Genomic DNA, 21,006 nt, shown 5'->3' on the forward strand with positions numbered 1-21,006 from the left:
TGGGAGATTCTAGGGGCCAAAATAAGACGAAAATCAAGAATAGTAATTTTTCAATTGAGGCTTCGTTAAAAAGTTATTAACATTCAAAGTTCCGTTCGTTTTGAATTTTTTTCTAGGAAATGGGTAGGATTTCGAGGGTATGTCTAATGACCATAATTTATTGTAATTGATCCCTGCAATCGGAAATAATTTTTTCAAAATGATTTGAAATTTTGTAATTTTGTCGAAAAATTTCATACTTTCTTGAATTTTTTTCTCTAAACTGGTTAGGAATTCGAGGATATGCCTAATTACAAAAAATGCTTGTCATTGACCCCTGTAACTGAATATAATTTTTTTAGTTTGATTTGAAATTTTTTAATTTTGTCGAAAAGTTCCATACTTTCTCGAATTTTTTTCTCTAAAGTGATTAGGAATTCGAGGATATGTCTAATTACAAAAAATGCTTATAATTGACCCCTGTAACCAAATATAATTTTTTTAGCGTGATTTGAAATTTTTTAATTTTATCGTAAAATTGCATACCTTCTCGAATTTTTTTCTCGAAAACGGGTAGGATTTCGTGGATATTCCTATTCATCAAAAATTATTGTAATTAACCCCCATAATCGAAAATAATTTTTCCAGAACGATTTGAAAATTTGTAATTTTGTCAAAAAATTGCATAACTTCTCGAATTTTTTTCTCGAAAGTGGGTAGGAATTCGGGGGTATGTCTATTCACCAAATATGATTGTAATCAACCCCCGCAACCGACAATATTTTTTTTAGAACGATTTGAAATTTTTAAATTACAATTTTACAATTTTAAAATTGTATACCTTCTCGAATTTTTTTCTGCAAAGTGGTTAGGATTTCGAGGATAAGTCTAATTACAAAAAATGCTTGTAATTGACCCCTGTAGCCAACAATAATTTTTCCAGAACGATTTGAAATTTTTTAATCATTTTTAACGAAGCCTCAGTCAAGGAATCAATATTTTTGATTTTCGTCTTATTTTGGGCCCTAAAATCTCCCAATAAAATTTTTCCCAGGTGTGTTCGAACCCCCTGTACACATCGAAATATCGAAATAACGTATTAGAAAACTTTTAACGAACATATAAAATTGTGAAATTAACAACCTTACAAATTAATTTCGAATGTCTCACCTTGTATAGATACTGTGTATAACGCGTGAGATTCACTGGGGATCGAAGCGTGCGTCCCTTATATTTTCCCATCCAGTCTTTTGAACACGCTTTTGCGAACACCGACAAACGAAAAAAGCTGTCGAGAACCGAACAACAAAGCTACAGTTTCTGCAAGACGCAAAATTAAGATAGGTCGAGGGACGAAGCGAAACTATGAGAAAAAGAAAAAAAAGAAACGAAGAAGTAATTGATCCTGGAAAGATGGCGGAAGAGAACACTTTCTATCACTTTGTGATGGAACACACGTTATACTACTGTTCCAATGACATATCAGTTTTCACAGTCCTACATTACTATTATACATAACATTGCTACGAAATTCATATGTTGGTATTTATATATACATATTATACATATATTATATATATTTAACTACACGTGGTTACAAACCATTCGATACCCATGTACAAGCAGAGGATATGCAATAATTATACTCGTTTGCAATTGCAAAATTTGAGTGAACAATACTCGAACAAACTCGATCAAAAATTACTATTTCTAGCATAAAATTCTTAGCACAAATTATTATTTTCAATTTAAAAAGGATCAATTTAATTTTATATCATTTTTTAAGTACAAATATTCAAGCACTCAAATTTCAAGAATTAAAATTATTTTTGAATCCAGAAAAATTTTATTAATTAAAATTGGATCAAGGATGAATGATGAAGGTAATTGTTACGAGTTTTGTTCACTCGAATTCGAAGGATATTTAAGCAATTGCCACGTCCGTGAAATGGTGCACGATAATCATTATTTCGTAGCATTATTTGCCAATCATTGAAGCATACATGGTGATATAATACGTAGACGTGGATCAGAGAGCTGTCACGTTCGAACAATAATCGATACATATCGACGAACTACGATTCCGATGGTGATTTATTCGAATAGCAATCACTACTAGTCTTTAATGGTATTCTTCTATTTTCTATGACGAATCTCTCCTCGCGGTGTCGCTTGTGTGCTCCTTTCGAAAATTCAATCGCTAAAAAAAGAGTTTATTCCAATCAAAATTTTCAAACGAATATTCTCTTGTCAGCCAAAAATGCGTTAAAAACATTTTTCTTAGTTTCCATCGAACTGCGTTTATTAATCGGGCATACAGGGGGCTCTTACTCGTATCTCATTACCTTCTTGACTAATAAACTTCTAATAAACACTCTAAACATTAATCAAAATTACATAAATTTTTCAAAAGCAAAAATCAGATCAGATACTATTCAGACGAAATTTTTATCTTCTACGCGATATTGTCTATAAATTGACTAGTTTCTACAATTATTACACTCTGAACTTGAAAACAATATTATCGAAACGAGAGAAAAATGTTTAGTCTCAAATATTTCTCCTAAATTTCTAAGCTAAAGCAATAACAAATAATTTTGTCGACGCAGTGATTCGTGGCGAGCAAAATCCAGCAATAAATTTCACCTCACAGCGATTGTTAAATATTGTTAAAACGAAGTTGCATGGCTTCTGAAAGTATACAGATAATCAACACTTTGCGAAATTGCTTTTACCGTTTTTTCTGCCGAAAAAAAAAAACGTCAGATTCGCGTTGGAATTGTGCTCCATAGGTTGTTAACACTTTATCGACCGTTAGCGGTTGATTAATCGGCTATCGGTCGGTATGCGTTGGTCGGTAAAAAAGTTGATTAACACTTTACCGACCGGTAGCCTATTAATCGACTTTTTACCGACCGATAGCCGGTAAATCAGTTTTTTACCGCTCAACACTTTACCGACCGGGTAGCTTATTAATCGGTTGCCATGAAAATAACAAATATCACTAGATTTAATTACCCTGTAATTACAGAAAGAGAACAATATAGTAACCACTGTCGCAAAGTTTCATTTAACATTCTTATAAGAAAAAGTAGATATATAATCTAGGGTCAATCGGTACCGGTCGGTAAGTGTTGGCCGGTAAAACAGTCGATTAATCGGCTATCGGTCGGTAAGCGTTGGTCGGTAAAACAGTCGATTAATAGGCTATCGGTCGGTAATGTGTTAAGATTTCTATTCGCAAAAAACACAGAAACGATCGACAATGTTTGAATCGAAACACGCGTTGCTCTGTAAACGCATTCACTGTGTTTCTTTCACTTTCTCGTTAAGATATATCACGAACGCGATGAGAATAACGAACTTTTCCGGTCACGGTGGGAAAATCGCTCTTTTTTTTGTAAAAATGATCGTTTACGAGATGTAAGTGATTTTTGTTGAATAACGTTGTATTAATGTAATATCGCTCGAACGATTTTTTTTTAACGATATTACGATAATATGACACCGTGTTTTATAAATGTACATACGTATGTAGCATATTTTTGCGTGATGTATTATGTATTGTATAAAGAAAATTTGAATATTCTTTGAAGAAAAAAAAAATTGATTTCGATTGGCAACACTACTGAGACTTTCGAAAAGACACGGTGTAATCGTGTGTCTGTTAAGTTATTATTCCTTAGAGTATTTATTATTTATAGTTAACACTTTACCGACCGGTAGCGGTTGATTAATCGGCTATCGGTCGGTAAGCGTTGGTCGGTAAAACAGTTGATTAATACGCTATCGGTCGGTAAGTGTTGGCCGGTAAAACAGTCGATTGATAGGCTATCGGTCGGTAATGTGTTAAAAAGGTTTCCCGGCGTGTATAGCTCGATGGAACGATTTTGTTTCCGTTTTTTTGTTGGGGAACATCTCGAAAATCACGAAGGTTGTAATTAAGACGTCCATTATTTAGCGTTACTGAAATAATAAACAAAAGAATGTATATTTGTATAAATGCTCTGTTAGTTTTCGTTTACTATGATTTCGTCGTTCGATTTCTCCCACCAGCGTGCATAATTCTCAACAGTGAATGCGTGGATGATTAGAAAAAGAACTATAGCAACGTAGCCGGAGTTAATAGTTTTCTGTTATCAGAATCAAAGAGATAAGGTATTTTTCAAATCTGTGATCAAACACGTGTAAGAAGAAGAAAAAAAAGAAATTGTGATCCTACTAAGATGCAAATATTTTTTATATGAATTGGTGTACACGCTCAATTACGAAAATTAGCGGTAGAATTACATCGTTTAGACGTTCTTCGAAGTAGCAAAATTTTTTCTACGAATGTCAGTACGAAAGATGGCGCGGAAAATTGAATTCAAAAGTCGTCAGAAGTTTTGGTCGATTGTGCAACATTTGTCAACGAATAAAGAAACTCGGATATTAGATTTTTTGGTCAGTTAGGGGGTGGTGAAACGTTTAGGAGAAGTCGATCGAGTTTTGAGAGTTGGGGCCAATTTTATTTGTAAATAAAAAAATTTCAAAATCACTCTTCGTAATATTCAGTTTATGAATGAAAATTTCAACATTTTTTTGGGGAATAAAATTCGCCCAATGATCTCGATCGATCGATTTCTTCTCGAAAATATTCTGTTCCAAATGTCCTTCGTGAAAAGTCGTCTTCCTGCATTCACACTTGCAATTTCCACGACATTTCGTTTAATCCGAATGTGAACGTACACGAACGTAATTTGTACGTCGTCCTTGCGATCGGTGGAGATTATTTTTTAGACATTTTTCAGTATCAGTAATCATACCTGCGTTAAAATAATAATTGTTGTGTAGTGTGAATTCCATTACGCCGCTATTTATATATATATAACGTCATTCACGATTACGAGTACACGAGAAACAATTCGAAAACAATTTGCACACCTCACCAACCGAATTTGCATTTTCGCCAGAACACTAAAAAAAAAAGAAATTTAATAAAAAAACTTCAGGGATCGAAGTTTGAAATTTATTTCGTCTGAAAGGAAAGTTCAAATTCGGTGAAACCCTGTAAATTATAGCACGTGTAAATGAAATCGTCGCTGTTTATTATAATTAATATTGCAATTTTAATTTCATTGCGATCGAAACGATAATAAAGTGTCGTAAGTTAATGATACAGACTAGTTGAAAAAGAAATACGTATAATTTCTAATTCGTTTAAAATTGTTTAATATTTTTCCTGACGTTTGTGTTTTCGCTTACGGCGCTGAAAAAATTAGTATAATATTACTTTTCCTTTCTTTTGCGATGGTTTCGATACCAAATGTTCTAGCTGGTAATTTATGATTATATACTTCTTCTATTTATAAGTATCTTCTTTATATATACATGCGTATATTGGATGTGTGTATATATCTATACGCTATATAATATGTACATACATATATTGCGATTCTTATAATATTGTAACGTGCGTGTACACCGTATGCGTACACGCGACACTGATTATTGTATAATGTAAGGTATATTGGTATTGCTGATAAACTATTTCGCGACGCGAGAATGTCCAAAAAAGTATTAACGTATCGACGTTCGTTATTGTTTGTAAGCCTTCTTTCTCGTAAAAAACGTACAAGCTGTCTTCTGTAGACAAGCGAGGAGAATAAAGACGATTGTAATGAGAGCTATTTTCGTTATTTGTTCCAATTACGATAGAAATCACACGTAAATACGCGTTGCTTCGTTATTGGATAAATTTCATTCGCATATAACGAACAACACTTTTACTTCTCACGAATCTAAAACTTCTGTATTCTTCGTTATTCTTCGTTATATGTTCCAATTATAATAGAAATCACACGTAAATACGCGTTGCTTCGTTATTGGAAAAATTTCATTCGCATATAACGAACAACACTTTTATTTCACACGAATCTAAAACTTCTGTATTCTTCGTTATTTGTTCCAATTACAATAGAAATCACACGTAAATACGCGTTGCTTCGTTATTGTAAAAATTTCATTCGCATATAACGAACAACACTTTTATTTCTCACGAATCTAAAACTTCTGTATTCTTCGTTATTCTTCGTTATTTGTTCCAATTACAATAGAAATCATACATTCATACTCGTTGCTTCGTTATTGTAAAAATTTCATTCGCATATAACGAATAACATTTCTATTCCTCCCTAATCTAAAACTTTTATTCATTATACGCGAATAAAAATCCATGAAGGGGTAAATAATTACATATCTGATATTTTTCAATTTTTTTTATTTCATCGTTTGATCATAGTAAACTTTCAATGCTTGCAATTGCAATCGAACATACTCCGGTTCAGTTTCCGACCATAAAAGCAAAGATCGAAACGAACGATCTATTTCCTTCTCGTCCACTGGCTGATTTTGATCGATCGATTGATCTGTGGAGAATTCCACGCTGTCTTCGAGCTTGATTTCCGGGTTACAGTTTTCCGTGGTCGTGTCAGCTTCCGTGTTGTCGTCAATGGGGTCGCCAGTGAGAATACCATGGCGAATTTTGAATTTCCATAACCAGCCAGTGGAGGCCTTAAAAATCGAGGGACCGCCATATTCCTTATAAAGAGCCTTTGCTTTTTCTTGAAGTATCGAATTACTCAATTGATTACCCATTTCTTGTTGTTGCATGAACCACGAATACAAACGAGTTTCCACGTCACTTTGCAAAGGTTTTCGCATCCTCTTCCTTATAGAGCTGTTTTTCGCCAATTTTTGCGACTCTTCGCGTATTTGCACCTCGTTCTTCCTGATTCGGTAGATGGTTGCAATATTAACGCCGTATTCTTTGCATAGTAGACGCTTCGCGACGCCATCTTTCAATTTCTGTATTACGTCCAGTCGTTGCTGTATCGTCAACGAAACGCGTTTGCTATACTGTTTAGACATGTTTCGTCGAATAAAACGAGTCGTGATCAAAAAACAGTATTTTTTCTATATAAGCGAAACTTTTCATACTCTATCGAAGCCCACTAAATAGAGAGTTTTTGCTTATACTGAATCGATATTCTCACTTTTACCTCTGCCTCTCTTTACGGTGAAAATTAAACACTGATTCGATATAGGCAAAACGCGAGAATCAGCTGTGCTTCGATACAAGCGAATCGTGTCGTGTTACAATGGTCGACTGATTTAGATTCTTTCTTCTTCGCGAGATTCGTCGTACAACACGATTTGATTGACTTGTAGTAATAATTTGTTTATCCAGAGGCGGTGTAACTCACTTTATGCAACTTGCAATCGGTGCAACAGTACGTTTTATCGAAGCACTACTGTACATGCATGCACGTGGGCGTTGCATCCGCGCAAGGACGCGACTCAGCGCCTCCAATGGCGGAACTCGAAAGCTCGGTCGTTGTGCATGCGCAAACCGATGCGCAGAAGGCTGTTTGACACGCAGTGCACCAGTGGGAGCCCAGAGGACACTATTGCTCCTCCATTTATGCAAACTAACGCGCTTTATAACCATTTCCACTACTGAAAATTACAATAAATGGAAATCATGATATTTTTATGGATCGAATTATGATTGTAATTAATTTTTACACATTTTTTTTTAAATTCTTGGCACAATATGCACTATAATTTATCGATAGGTCCATGTAAATAAATTTTATATTAATATAGGACCTCTTGCACGGTTTTGCCTCGTTTTTTTTTATAAAATAATTGTTTTCGGAGTGTAAAACGAGGAGATCGAAGGAACTTTGGTTCCATCTATCTTCTTTCGGGTCTCCAGTCGCAGCAACCTCCTCGTGGTGAGACCTGGTAATCGGTGTTACCCACAATTAACATATTTTCATCATTTTTTCTCCTTTTTTTATTTAACTTTCTCTTTGTGGGTACCACCGAGCTAATGGCTGCGAATTTAGAATAGTTTCTTCAAATAAAATCATTCATAACAACCCTGTACACCATATGAGGGAAGAACAAAATTTTCTATGTTTGATAACTTATGGTTTCAATACTCTAAACATTGTCAAATTTGATAAATATTTATTTTTGTAAGAAATTATTCTTTATTATATTTTAGTGACAGTACATGGTTTTCTATTACGAAATATACTTTTTCCACATTACAAAGTCGATATATATTTTTCATAAAAATTTTTTTGGCACGATTACAATATTCTTACAGGAATAGGCACTTAGATGAATTTTTTTCTCGAAAATGCGTAGGATTTCGAGGGTATGTCTGTTCACCAAAAATGATTGTAATTGACCCCTACAATTGAAAATAATTTTTTTAGAATGATTTGAGAATTTTCATTTTCGTCGAAAAATTTGACTACCTTCTTGAATTTTTTTCTCGAAATTGCGTAGGATTTTGCGGGTATCTGTAATAACCAAAAATGATTGCAATTGACCTCTGCAACTAAAAATAATTTTTTCAGAACGATTTGAAATTTTTTTTTTTAGGCACCTCTACCTTGTCGATTTTTCTTAGGAATTAGTTTTTCATTTTTAATAAATTTGTTTGACGCGCTACGGAAATTTTGTTTAATACTTTTTTGTAGGTATCCATAAGCTCTACTTCCTCCCAAAATTTCATTGAAATATATTCACTATTGTAGGAATTATGGTCTTTTGAAAATTGGACCATTTTTATGGGGTTTTCTTTAATCTTACGGGGTGAAGGAACAAATTTTTCAGTATTTTTACAATTTCTACATATTCTTCACTAAAATACGCGTTGTTTGCTTTTTGAAAAATTAGAATCCTTCGATCCGTTCGGGAGTTATGGCATTTTAAAGATTCGCATGAACTTTTTGGGCAACTTTTCTGGCCTTACATTATATTTTCATTAAAATACAATATTCTTACAGGAAAATTGGGTAAATTAAAAACAAAAATTCCTTTACCAGAGATTGTTACATATTGCAAACATATACAACGTTAATATTTATAAAATGCAAGTAAAATTAACAACAAATGTAACAAAAAGATGGCTTATGCAGCTTTATTCACGAGCCTTATGATTACTTGGAGTAGAAAATGTTTAAAAAAATGTCTTAAACAACTATATCGATGCAAAAAGTAATAATTAAAAAATTCTCAGATATAATTTACACAGTTTTAATTCCTCATACTCGTTGAAATATATCTCAATATTTATTTATTAATTATATTTAAAAGAATTTTTACTTTTTTAATAAATAAAAACATTTTAAATGTTTATCAAGACTAAAACAGTGATATATAGATTGACAAGAGAGCGAAGAGTGGCAATCATAATTTATTATGTACACAAGCAGATATTTATTTTAAATTATAAATGCAGTACAGTTTAATTAATTTTCGTTATAAATCACAATAACGGGGGGACTAAATTTTTTGACTAGGCTGTAGCCATCAGATTTCCACTGTACAAGTGTTATTGTTTAAACGTTAACGCTTTACCGACCGGTAGCGGTTGATTAATCGGCTATCGGTCGGTAAACGTCGACCGATAAAACAGTTGATTAATAGGCTAGCGGTCGGTAAGCGTTGGCCGGTAAAACAGTCGATTAATACGCTATCGGTCGGTAAGCGTTGGCCGGTAAAACAGTCGATTAATAGGCTATCGGTCGGTAAAGTGTTAACGTCGCTTATTATTACGGAAAATCGTTATTGTTCACGTTAATGCAATTATTTACACAATGAAACGTGGACAATATCGAGTCGAAATTTTATACATATGGCATGCATTGGCGCTCATTTTTCCCATAATTTTCAACCAACACAATAATAAATATTTTACATTATCTTCGCTTTTTTTTTCAATAATAATGCAATTAACATTCGAGTTTCCATTGAAAACTCGAATGTTTACTTTCTTTTAGGGGCAACGCGAGCTTGTTTATTGTAAGTATGTACACAACTTTTCGAGCTCCAAAAACTCGAAAAATTAAATAAAAAACAGATGCAATTGAGTCGATGAAAAATGTACAGGTAAAATATTAAATAAATATAAATTCTCCAAAATTGAAATTCGAATCAAATATTAATATATCGAAGTTGAATTTAAAAAAAAAATTTCTGAAAGTTTGAGAGAAAATACTATTGAATTCTTTCTTTTGCAATGAATTTGTTAATAATTATTTGTTTTTTTTTAGGATATAAATTCTCCAAAATTGAATTTCGAGTCAAATATTAATATATCGAAGTTGAATTTAAAAAAAAAATTTCTGAAAGTTTGAGAGAAAATACTATTGAATTCTTTCTTTTGCAATGATTTTGTTAATAATTATTTGTTTTTTTTTTTTAGGAATAGCGACTACGAGGTGGACGAACTTTAACTCGTTTTTGCATTCGGGGGGATCGAGAAGTTACGCGAAATTCGAGGGGCAAATCGTAACAACGACACACGCAACAGCTTGGGAACTTGAACCAGTCGCTGAAGATGCCACGACACTCGTTATTTGGATCGTAAGCCAACAGTCTGTGGAGTCTGTATTGTTGCTCGCATCTGCATCCGTCTCTGCAGTACATCTGTTTGTTCTCATGACTTAAATCAAACAGATTAGACAGATTAGATAGATTAGACAAGTTAACTTTGGGAGTCCTGTGTACCACGATTTTAAAATTCATATTTTTACACGAGATCTTTATGAAAAGTCATATTTTTATTCGTATCTTGCTTTAAGTATTTTTTACATTTTTGCATAACATATTTTTACACCAGATCTATATGGATCAAACAGATTAGACAAATTAACTCTGAGAGTCCTGTGTACCACCATTTTAAATTCATATTTTTACACGAGATCTTTATGGAAAATTCATATTTTTATTCGTATCTTGCTTTAAGTATTTTTTATATTTTTGCATAATGTATTTTTACACCAGATCTTTATGGAAAATTCATATTTTTATATATTTATGGAAAATTCATATTATTATTCGTATCTTGCTTTAAGTATTTTACATATTTTTTCATAATGGATTCTGTTGCTTCTTAGAATTAAAATTGTATTTAATTGAAAATTTTTAGGGGAAAGGAGGTTTTGCAATTTTAAAATTTGTTTTAAAAGTGTTTTTCTCGATACTCACGTGCATTTTTCCCAGTGGACGTATTGTTCAAAGGGGTAGAGATTCAACAGCGCCAAAACTTCCCCTCTTGTGTTGTTTGCCCAGAAGGGTGCAACGACCTCCTCCTTCACAGGACAAGCATTCCTGAAATATTAAATAAAACCATAAATTTAGTCACTTGTTTAGTGTTTGAGCCATCGAAAAGTCACATTGGAAGTTAATTTATACCCTTCTTGTACGATATTATTAAATTTTTATAAATATTTAAATTAAGGCGCTAGTTACTATCTTTAGGGGTTGAAATAACCCTCCCAATTTCTATTATTAAAAGCATCCAACATCCAACATCCAACATCCAACATCGAACATCCAACATCCAAAGAATCCAAGTCCGCCATCGTGACAAAAATATAAGAAATATTTAAAGCAAGGCGTGAGTTATTGTATTTAGGGGTTGAGATTTCCCAATTTCTATCATTAAAAACATCCAACATCCAACATCCAACATCCAAAGAATCCAAGTCCGCCATAGTGACAAAAATATAAGGAATATTTAAATTCAGGCGCGAGTTATTATCTTTAGGGGTTGAAATATTCCAATTTCTATCATTAAAAACATCCAACATGCAACATCCAAAGAATCCAAGTCCGCCATAGTGGCAAAAATATAAGAAATATTTAAATTCAGGCCCTAGTTACTATCTTTAGGGGTTGAAATAACCCTCCCAATTTCTATTATTAAAAGCATTCAACATTTAACATCCAACATCCAACATCCAACATCCAAAGAATCCAAGTCCGCCATTGTGACAAAAATATAAGAAATATTTAAAGCAAGGCGTGAGTTATTGTATTTAGGGGTTGAGATTTCCCAATTTCTATCATTAAAAACATCCAACATCCAACATCCAAAGAATCCAAGTCCGCCATAGTGACAAAAATATAAGGAATATTTAAATTCAGGCGCGAGTTATTATCTTTAGGGGTTGAAATATTCCAATTTCTATCATTAAAAACATCCAACATCCAACATCCAAAGAATCCAAGTCCCCCGTTGTGCCAAAAATATAAGAAATATTTAAATTCAGGCGCTAGTTACTATCTTTAGGGGTTGAAATAACCCTCCCAATTTCTATTATTAAAAGCATTCAACATTTAACATCCAACATCCAACATCCAACATCCAAAGAATCCAAGTCCGCCATTGTGACAAAAATATAAGAAATATTTAAAGCAAGGCGTGAGTTATTGTATTTAGGGGTTGAGATTTCCCAATTTCTATCATTAAAAACATCCAACATCCAACATCCAAAGAATCCAAGTCCGCCATAGTGACAAAAATATAAGGAATATTTAAATTCAGGCGCGAGTTATTATCTTTAGGGGTTGAAATATTCCAATTTCTATCATTAAAAACATCCAACATCCAACATCCAAAGAATCCAAGTCCCCCGTTGTGCCAAAAATATAAGAAATATTTAAATTCAGGCGCTAGTTACTATCTTTAGGGGTTGAAATAACCCTCCCAATTTCTATTATTAAAAGCATTCAACATCCAACATCCAACATCCAACATCCAACATCCAACATCCAAAGAATCCAAGTCCGCCATTGTGACAAAAATATAAGAAATATTTAAAGCAAGGCGTGAGTTATTGTATTTAGGGGTTGAGATTTCCCAATTTCTATCATTAGAAACATCCAACATGCAACATCCAACATCCAAAGAATCCAAGTCCTCCATTATAACATCCAAAGTGTCTCCTATCGAATAAAAGTGAAAGACCCATGGATTCCCCAACAAACGCAAATAAAACGCCTACTTACACTCCTCTGAGTTTCAGAACCGGTTGTTCCTGTTGATCTTTCGCGGCTACGTCCTGGTACAGCTGCCCCTCCATGGAAGAGGAGGCTTCCGGCTTGCCCGCCGGTCGATATTCCGGTCGAGGTTTGAACTCCTGTTGCTCGTTCGAGCTGGAAGTCTCCTCAACAGTCGTTTCTTTCGGCGTGGCAAACAGGTCTCCGCTGATATCGAGCTCAGCAGGCAGTTCCGTCATTCCTGGCAAACTAACAGTCGAAGTTTCCTCGAAATCTATGTCCGGGGCCTCTGAAACGTCCGCCATTTCCTCGAGTTCCTCCTCCATCTTGTCCAGTTGCTCTGGAATTTCGTTTAGGCTGAAATTCTGCTCCCTGACGACCTGGGGAGCCATAATCGACGATGTTTCGTCGCTGTTCTCAGTTTTAGCGTCGTTTGTATCGTTCACTGAGATCGTTGTAGATTCACGCGGTACCAAAATGGCCGCTGGGGATGTAGATGGCGCGGATGGCGTTTCAGTGACCAACGAAACGGTGATCGTAGAGGTCGCTGTCGTCGTTGTGGTAGTCGAAGTGGATTTCTCGGTTGGTCGGAAGTGAGGTCTCGTGTACTCGCTCAATTTTGGAAATTTGTTCGATCGTTTGCCGCCATTGTCGTTGAACGATCTGCTCGTGAAGCCTCGTCGCTCGTACTCGTCGTCGTTTCTTAAGTTTTCTTCGTTTTCGAAGTACTCGTAATCGTGAGAATATTGATATTTTCTGAAATAATTGTTTTTGATTAGATCAGTCATAGTATATTTATTCGATCTGTAAAAATGAAAATTAAAGTAATTTTCTTGGATATATATTTTTGAACAAATTATAAGATTTTATTAGGGATTTTTGCAAGTTACATTGACATTGTTTATTGCACATTGAAATAGTCAATTTTTACGAAAATTAAAGTAATTTTTTTGGATATGTATTTTTGAAAAAATTGTAAAATTTTATTAGGGATTTTTGCAAGTTACATTGATATTGTTTATTGCATATTGAATTAGTCAATTTTTACTGTAAATTTACCTGTGTTCGTCGGAAAAGTGGTGGTAATATTCGTCATTTTTTAATTCTATGTCATTTTTTTCGAATTCTGCTCTCAGTACATTAATGTGTCTCTCGTCTCCGTACATTCGTCTCATTAATCCTTGATTCTCTTGTACGAAACGTCGAACAGCGTGCCTGAAATTCGAAATATGCAATTTATTGTTAGAAAATAATAGTTTTATAATGAAATTTTTGGCCATTATTAATAGTAACACATATTTTCGGTAAAGAATTTTTTTCTCCAAAGTGGGTAGGATTTTGGGGGTATGTGTATTCACCAAAAATGATTGTAATTGACCCCCTTAATCGAACATATTTTTTTTAGAACGATTTGAAAATTTTCAATTTGGTCGAGAAATTTGAGGACCTATTCGAATTTTTTTCTCGAAAATGCGTAGGATTTCGGGGATATGTCTATTCGCCAAAAATGATTGTAATTGACCCCCTTAAACGAACATATTTTTTTTAGAACGATTTGAAATTTTTCAATTTGGTCGACAAATTTGAGGACCTATTCCAATTTTTTTCTCGAAAATGGGTTGGAATTCGAGGTTATGTCTATTCACCAAAAATGATTGTAATTGACCCCCTTAATCGAACATATTTTTTTTAGAACAATTTGAAATTTTTCAATTTGGTCCAAAAATTTGACCACCTTGTCGAATTTTTTTCTCCGAAATGGGTAGAATTTCGTGGATATGCCTATTCACCAAAAATGATTGTAATTGATCCTCCTAGCTAGAAATAATTTTTTCAGAACGATTTGAAAATTTTCATTTTCGTCGAAAAATTTAGGCATCTACTCCGTGTCTATTTTTCTTAGGAATTCGTTTTTCATTTTTAATAAATTTGTTTGACGCGCTACGGAAATTTTGTTTAATACTTTTTTGTAGGTACCCATAAGCTCTACTTCCTCCCAAAATTTCATTGAAATATATTCACTATTGTAGGAATTATGGTCGTTTGAAAATTGGACCATTTTTATAGGGTTTTTTAAATTTTACGGGATGAACGAATAAATTTTTCAGTATTTTTACAATTTCTACATATTCTTCACTAAAATACGCGTTGTTTGACGCTTTAAACATTAAAATCCTCCAATCCGTTCAAAAGTTATGGCGTTTTAAAGATTCGCATGAAATTTTAGGGCAACATTTCTAGCCTCACATTATATTTTCGGTAAAGAATTTTTTTCTCGAAAATGGTTAGGATTTCGAGGGTATGTCTATTCACCAAAAATGATTGTAATGGACCCCTGCAATAGAAAATAATTTTTTCAAAACGATTTAAAATTTTATTTTTTCGTCAAGAAATTCCATACCTTCTCGAATTTTTTTCTCGAAATTGAGTAGGATTTCGAGGATATGTCTAATGACCAAAATTGATTGTAATTGACCCTCGCAATTAAACAGAATTTTTTTAGATCGATTTGAAATTTTTCAATTTCGTCGAAAAATTTGTCCAACTTCCTGAATTTTTTTCTCGTAATTGGGTAGGAATTCGGGCGTACGTCTATTGATCAAATATTATTGTAAATGACCCTGCTAGCTAGAAATAATTTTTTTAAAACGATTTGAAATTTTTTAATTTCACCAAAAAATTTGACCACTTTTCCGAATTTTTTTCTCGAAAGTGCGTAGGATTTCGAGCTTATACCTTTTCACCAAAAATAATTATAATTAACCCCTGCAACTAAAAATAATTTTTTCAGAACGATTTGAAAAAATTTTTTTTCGTCGAAAAATTTCTCCATTTTCCTCTTAAAAAACGTGCTTGAATTTTGTTTTAAACGAACGTGAAACATGATTTTAAGCCAAAGAGCTAAAATCTGACCGCCATGGCTCTCTACCAGCCATATCAGCGAGAGTAAAAGTACTTCCTCGTCGTCTTTTCAGTTTAGTCACGCGCGATTTTAATATTTGATGGCATTCGGTATCTCGTTTGAAATTCATAGCGCACAGGATATACACGTTCTAGCAACGAAGACACACTACTGTCTCTTTCCGTTCACCAAATTAACTTTCTACTGTTTTCAATCTTAACGACGTTATTAGAAAACGAGAAATCGAATGAAATTAAAAACAAAACAACAAGATGAAAGTAAAACACGTGTGTCAATATTCCCTACAATTTTAATAATATATTTACTTCAAAATAATCACAGAACACTTGCAATTTTTGCAATTATTAATTCCTCAATTTCTATGTTTCAAATCTCTCATTTATATTCGTTTAAATCAGTATCACCACTTTTCTCACACGATTCGTGCAAAAGGAGGGTCAAGTGTAATTTTGATATATTTACCTTAAAATAGTCACAGTACACTTGCAATTTTTGCAATTATTTATTCCTCAATTTCTCTGTTTCAAATCTCTGTTTATGTTCGTTTAAATCAGTATCACCACTTTTCTCACGCGATTCTCTTTTACTCGCTTTCACCGTGCAAAAGGGGGGTGTCAGGTGTACTTTCTTCGACCCTACTTTGGCATAATAATCTCGTTTACGTACCATGGATAAGCACTTCCGGCAATCGCGCACCAGTTCTGTCGTCGAAAATCGCAGGGCAGATTCGCGAATCGCGCGCGACTCGAACGCGAATACGGTTTGCTGCACGCTGAGGATGCATCGTATCCGAATGTACTTGGCCCACCACCTCCTTGACATCTCACGTGTTGATATATGATCACCTGTCAACAATAATTAAAATCAATAACTTCTTTCTGATCCAAAACCATGCACTCTGCAAGTCGTTGAAATCTCCACAGTTTTATAACTTTTGTTCTAAGCTAAAGCAATAATAATTAATTTTGCCGACGCAGTGATTCGTGGCGAGCAAAATCCAGCAATAAATTTCACCTCACAGCGATTGTTAAACATTGTTAAAACGAAGTTGCATGGCTTCTGAAAGTGTACAGATAATCAACACTTTGCAAAATTGCTTTTACCGGTTTTTTCTGCCGAAAAAAAACACGTCAGATTCGCGTTGGAATTGTGCTCCATAGGTTGTTAACGCTTTACCGACCGGTAGCGGTTGATTAATCGGCTATCGGTCGGTAAGCGTTGGTCGGTAAAAAAGTTGATTAACACTTTACCGACAAGGTAGCCTATTAATCGACTTTTTACCGGCCGATAGCCGATAAATCAGTTTTTTACCGCTCAACGCTTTACCGACCGGGTAGCTTATTAATCGGTTGTCATGAAAATAAAAAATATCACTAGATTTAATTACCCTGTAATTACAGAAAGAGAACAATATAGTAACCACTGTCGCAAAGTTTCATTTAACATTCTTATAAGAAAAAGTGGATATATAATCTAGGGTCAATCGGTGCCGGTCGGTAAAGTGTTAATACGCTATCGGTCGGTAAGCGTTGGTCGGTAAAACAGTCGATTAATAGGCTATCGGTCGGTAAAGTGTTAAAATCATTTTACCGTTCGAATTGCAACGCTGTGATTAAAGTCGAGGATCTCTGTAATTTAATTTTTTTTTGTTAAAAACTGCAAACGTCCAATAAATTTCGAATTGGAATATTCGCGATCGAGGATGTAAACTACACAGTTCACTGCTTCAATGTCAGTCTAACGAACCGTTCCTGCAATCGACTGATAACGATTGGAAACTGGATTCTATATCACTCACACGCTGCAATGGTTACGTAACTAGGAAATAATTAACGCGGGAAAAGTGTGTGGATCGTTTGGGGCCTTTGGATCAGTAAATCTGTATTATGAAACGTTAAAAAGTTAATTATTTGTGTCAAATATTGTTGTTGCATTCAATTAACTCGATGTTAAATACTCAGAAATGGAATGAAAATACATTGCATTGAAGTGTATAATAATTTATAAAAATATTGAAATTAGAATTGAATAGGTAGTTTTATATCGAGGTTGCATAATTTATTTTTGGTGAAATTTGGGTTTTGTTTTGTTCGAAATTAAATTCTGTTTTTTACAGATACTCGTTGATATGTATTGAATGAATTTAATATGTATTTCTATATTTTATATGTATTTTTTTTATATGTATTTTTTTTTGTATTTATTTCGAATATTCAAGTCGATTTATTTCAATTTTTACATATATTATGGTACTCCAAAATCTAAACACGTGTTCCTCGAAATTGGTGATAATTTGATTTTTTGTAAAACAAAGTTTGAAAAGTGTAACGAGAATAATACTGAATTCTGTTGAATTTTAATGTGTGTCACCTAGAATCTACGTTTCTTCGATAATTTCACCGAAAACCCACTTACGTATCGACTTTCGAACCATCCACGCCTACGTTACCAACCTTCAAGCTCGAAATTTTCAAAATAAAATCAATAAAAATAAAATAAATAAAATAAAAAAAAATTCAAGCTCGAAATTTTCAAGATAATATAAATAAAAATAAAAAAAAATTCAAGCTCGAAATTTTCAAGATAAAATAAATAAAAATAAAATAAATAGAATAAAAAAAAATTCAAGCTCGAAATTTGCAAGATAAAATAAATAAAATAAAAAGAAATTCAAGCCCGAAATTTTCAAGATAAAATAAATAAAAATAAAATAAATAGAATAAAAAAAAATTCAAGCTCGAAATTTTCAAGATAAAATAAATAAAATAAAAGAAAATTCAAGCTCAAAATTTGCAAGATAAAATAAATAAAATAAAAAGAAATTCAAGCCCGAAATTTTCAAGATAAAATAAATAAAAATAAAATAAATAGAATAAAAAAAAATTCAAGCTCGAAATTTTCAAGATAAAATAAATAAAATAAAAGAAAATTCAAGCTCGAAATTTTCAAGATAAAATAAATAAAAATAAAAAAAAATTCATTATTTTCTCTAATTCTAATTATCACCAAAATAAAAAAATTCTACTTCAATTTTAAGAGTATCAAATCATATAACAAATAAAATCGTAGTTACGAACCTTCAAGCTCGAAGTTTTAATTATAATTAACAATTAAAAAACACACTCTATCGAGGAAAATATTTCCCTTCGATGTAGCTTTTATTTATTTTATAATATTTTCTCTAGAATTCGAGGCACATTTCTATAAAAATTTCATTAACTTCAGACACGTATTAAAATAAAAAAAAAATTCATTATTTTCTCTAATAATTCTTTCAAATTAATTTAAATTCATTATTTTCTCTAATTCTAATTATCACCAAAATAAAAAAATTCTACTTTAATTTTAGGAGTATCAAATCATATAACAAATAAAATAGTAGCTTTTATTTATTGTATAATATTTTCTCTATCATTCGAGACACATTTCTATACAAATTAAATTCCTTCCAGACACACATTAAAATAAAAAAAAATTCATTATTTTCTCTAGCCAAATTATCACGAAAATAAAAAAATTCTACTGCAATTTTAAGAGTATCAAATCATATAACAAATAAAATAGTAGCTTTTATTTATTGTATAATATTTTCTCTATCATTCGAGACACATTTCTATACAAATTAAATTCCTTCCATACACACATTAAAATAAAAAAAAATTCATTATTTTCTCCAGCCAAATTATCACGAAAATAAAAAAATTCTACTTCAATTTTAGGAGTATCACAGCATATAACAAATAAAATCGTAGCTTTTATTTATTTTGTTTATTAAATTCCTTCCAGACGCACATTAAAATAAAAAAAAATTCATTATTTTCTCTAATTCTAATTATCACCAAAATAAAAAAAATCTACTTAAATTTGAAGAGTATCATAACATATAAAAAATGAAATTGTGGGTATTGGACTCGATTTTGACACTTAACGTTGTTTCAGGGGTACTCACCTGGAGGACGAGTAGCACGATGACGCTCATAACTCGCGTTTGACGTTAGTTTCGGCGTGTTGGACCGAGCCGTGGGCCCAATCGCGTATCGTTTTCACCGACAGGGTGATCGCTACCGTAAAAAGTGCGACGACAGGCCCGTGCACACGCGGCTACATGACAGCACCTCCACGCGCGAGGACGCTTTCATTACTGGGCTGGTAATCAGCCGGGCGGCACATGCGACGCAGAGGCGGTTCGCGCTGGTAAAAGTACATAGAGTCCTCCGCGAGCGTTCGACGATCGCTTGACCGAGCACCAAGAGCGAGAGAGAGGAGCGACGAGGGAGGAAAGGCGAGGAGAGAGCACCGTCGCCCGGTGAGTAGGTCACTGTTGCGGATACCGTTACATTTGGGCCCACTGATGTGTGTCACGGGGCCCCCACAGTGACGTAGCAACGGGCCCTACGGGTTCTGCTCGCGCGACGGAGATTTTGATCCATGGTGGATCGCGACAGAGGTGGGCGAGATCGTACACGGTGAGGTGTATTAGCCTTTTTACTGTTGAAGAACTTTCAATTGTTATTAATCGATGTTTTTGTTGTTGCAGACTCGTGACGCTTGTTGGGGGACGTCTTGAATGTTTTTGACATTTGTGGTCCAGGAATCGAGAATATGTTGGTGGATTTTTAGATCAGAATAGTTATTAGACTGCGGATTTTTATGCAAATTCATATATTTATTAATAGAATTGATAAAATAAGAGCTTCGTAGACCCCTAAATACAGTAATTTTTATCTTACTTGAGATTTTGTTATATTTTTGCATGTTAAATGCATTCTATAGTTTGTTGACAATCTAAATTTTTCCATAAATGCATAAATATCCGCAGTTTAGTTATTATTCATTTTTAGTGGGATGCAAAAGTAGCATTTGTACTTATATTTTTCGCTTTTAAGGAAGCTCTGTTGGAATTTCATATTTTTGGTTTGAATAGTTATTTATTATTCACTTTCAGTGTTATGCAAAAGTAACATTCAAATTTACAAGCCATCATCCCGTCGTTTATAGTTCAATTCTATATAGTTTTTATTTTTTGCATTTAAAGAATCGTGACTCTAATGGTATTTAATATATTTGTTCAGAATAATTATTTATTATTCACTTTCAATGTGATGCTAGATTAAATGAATGATATAACATTCAAATTTGTAAGCCATCATGCATTCAATTCTATATAGTTCTCATTTTTCGCATTTAAGGAAGCTCTGTTGGAATTTAATATTTTTATTTGGAATAATTATTAATTATTCACTTGCAGTGTGATG

General features: G+C 33.2%; 1 protein-coding gene across 1 annotated transcript; it reads right to left on the bottom strand.

The window, feature by feature from the left end:
- Positions 1-10,242: 10,242 nt before the first annotated feature.
- On the bottom strand, positions 10,243-19,730 carry LOC122402241 (protein spaetzle 4). The gene is made up of 6 exons (XM_043404866.1): positions 19,701-19,730; positions 16,418-16,596; positions 13,888-14,043; positions 12,838-13,584; positions 11,032-11,154; positions 10,243-10,486 (listed from the first exon to the last, which is right to left on the bottom strand). The coding sequence occupies exons 1-6, from the start codon at positions 19,728-19,730 to the stop codon at positions 10,243-10,245; spliced, it is 1,479 nt and encodes a 492-aa protein (XP_043260801.1).
- Positions 19,731-21,006: the final 1,276 nt, after the last annotated feature.

Source organism: Colletes gigas, unplaced genomic scaffold (assembly GCF_013123115.1).
Source record: "Colletes gigas isolate AHSC1104 unplaced genomic scaffold, ASM1312311v1 Colletes_gigas_Sc00034, whole genome shotgun sequence".
In the NCBI taxonomy this organism is placed as follows: Eukaryota; Metazoa; Arthropoda; class Insecta; order Hymenoptera; family Colletidae; genus Colletes; species Colletes gigas.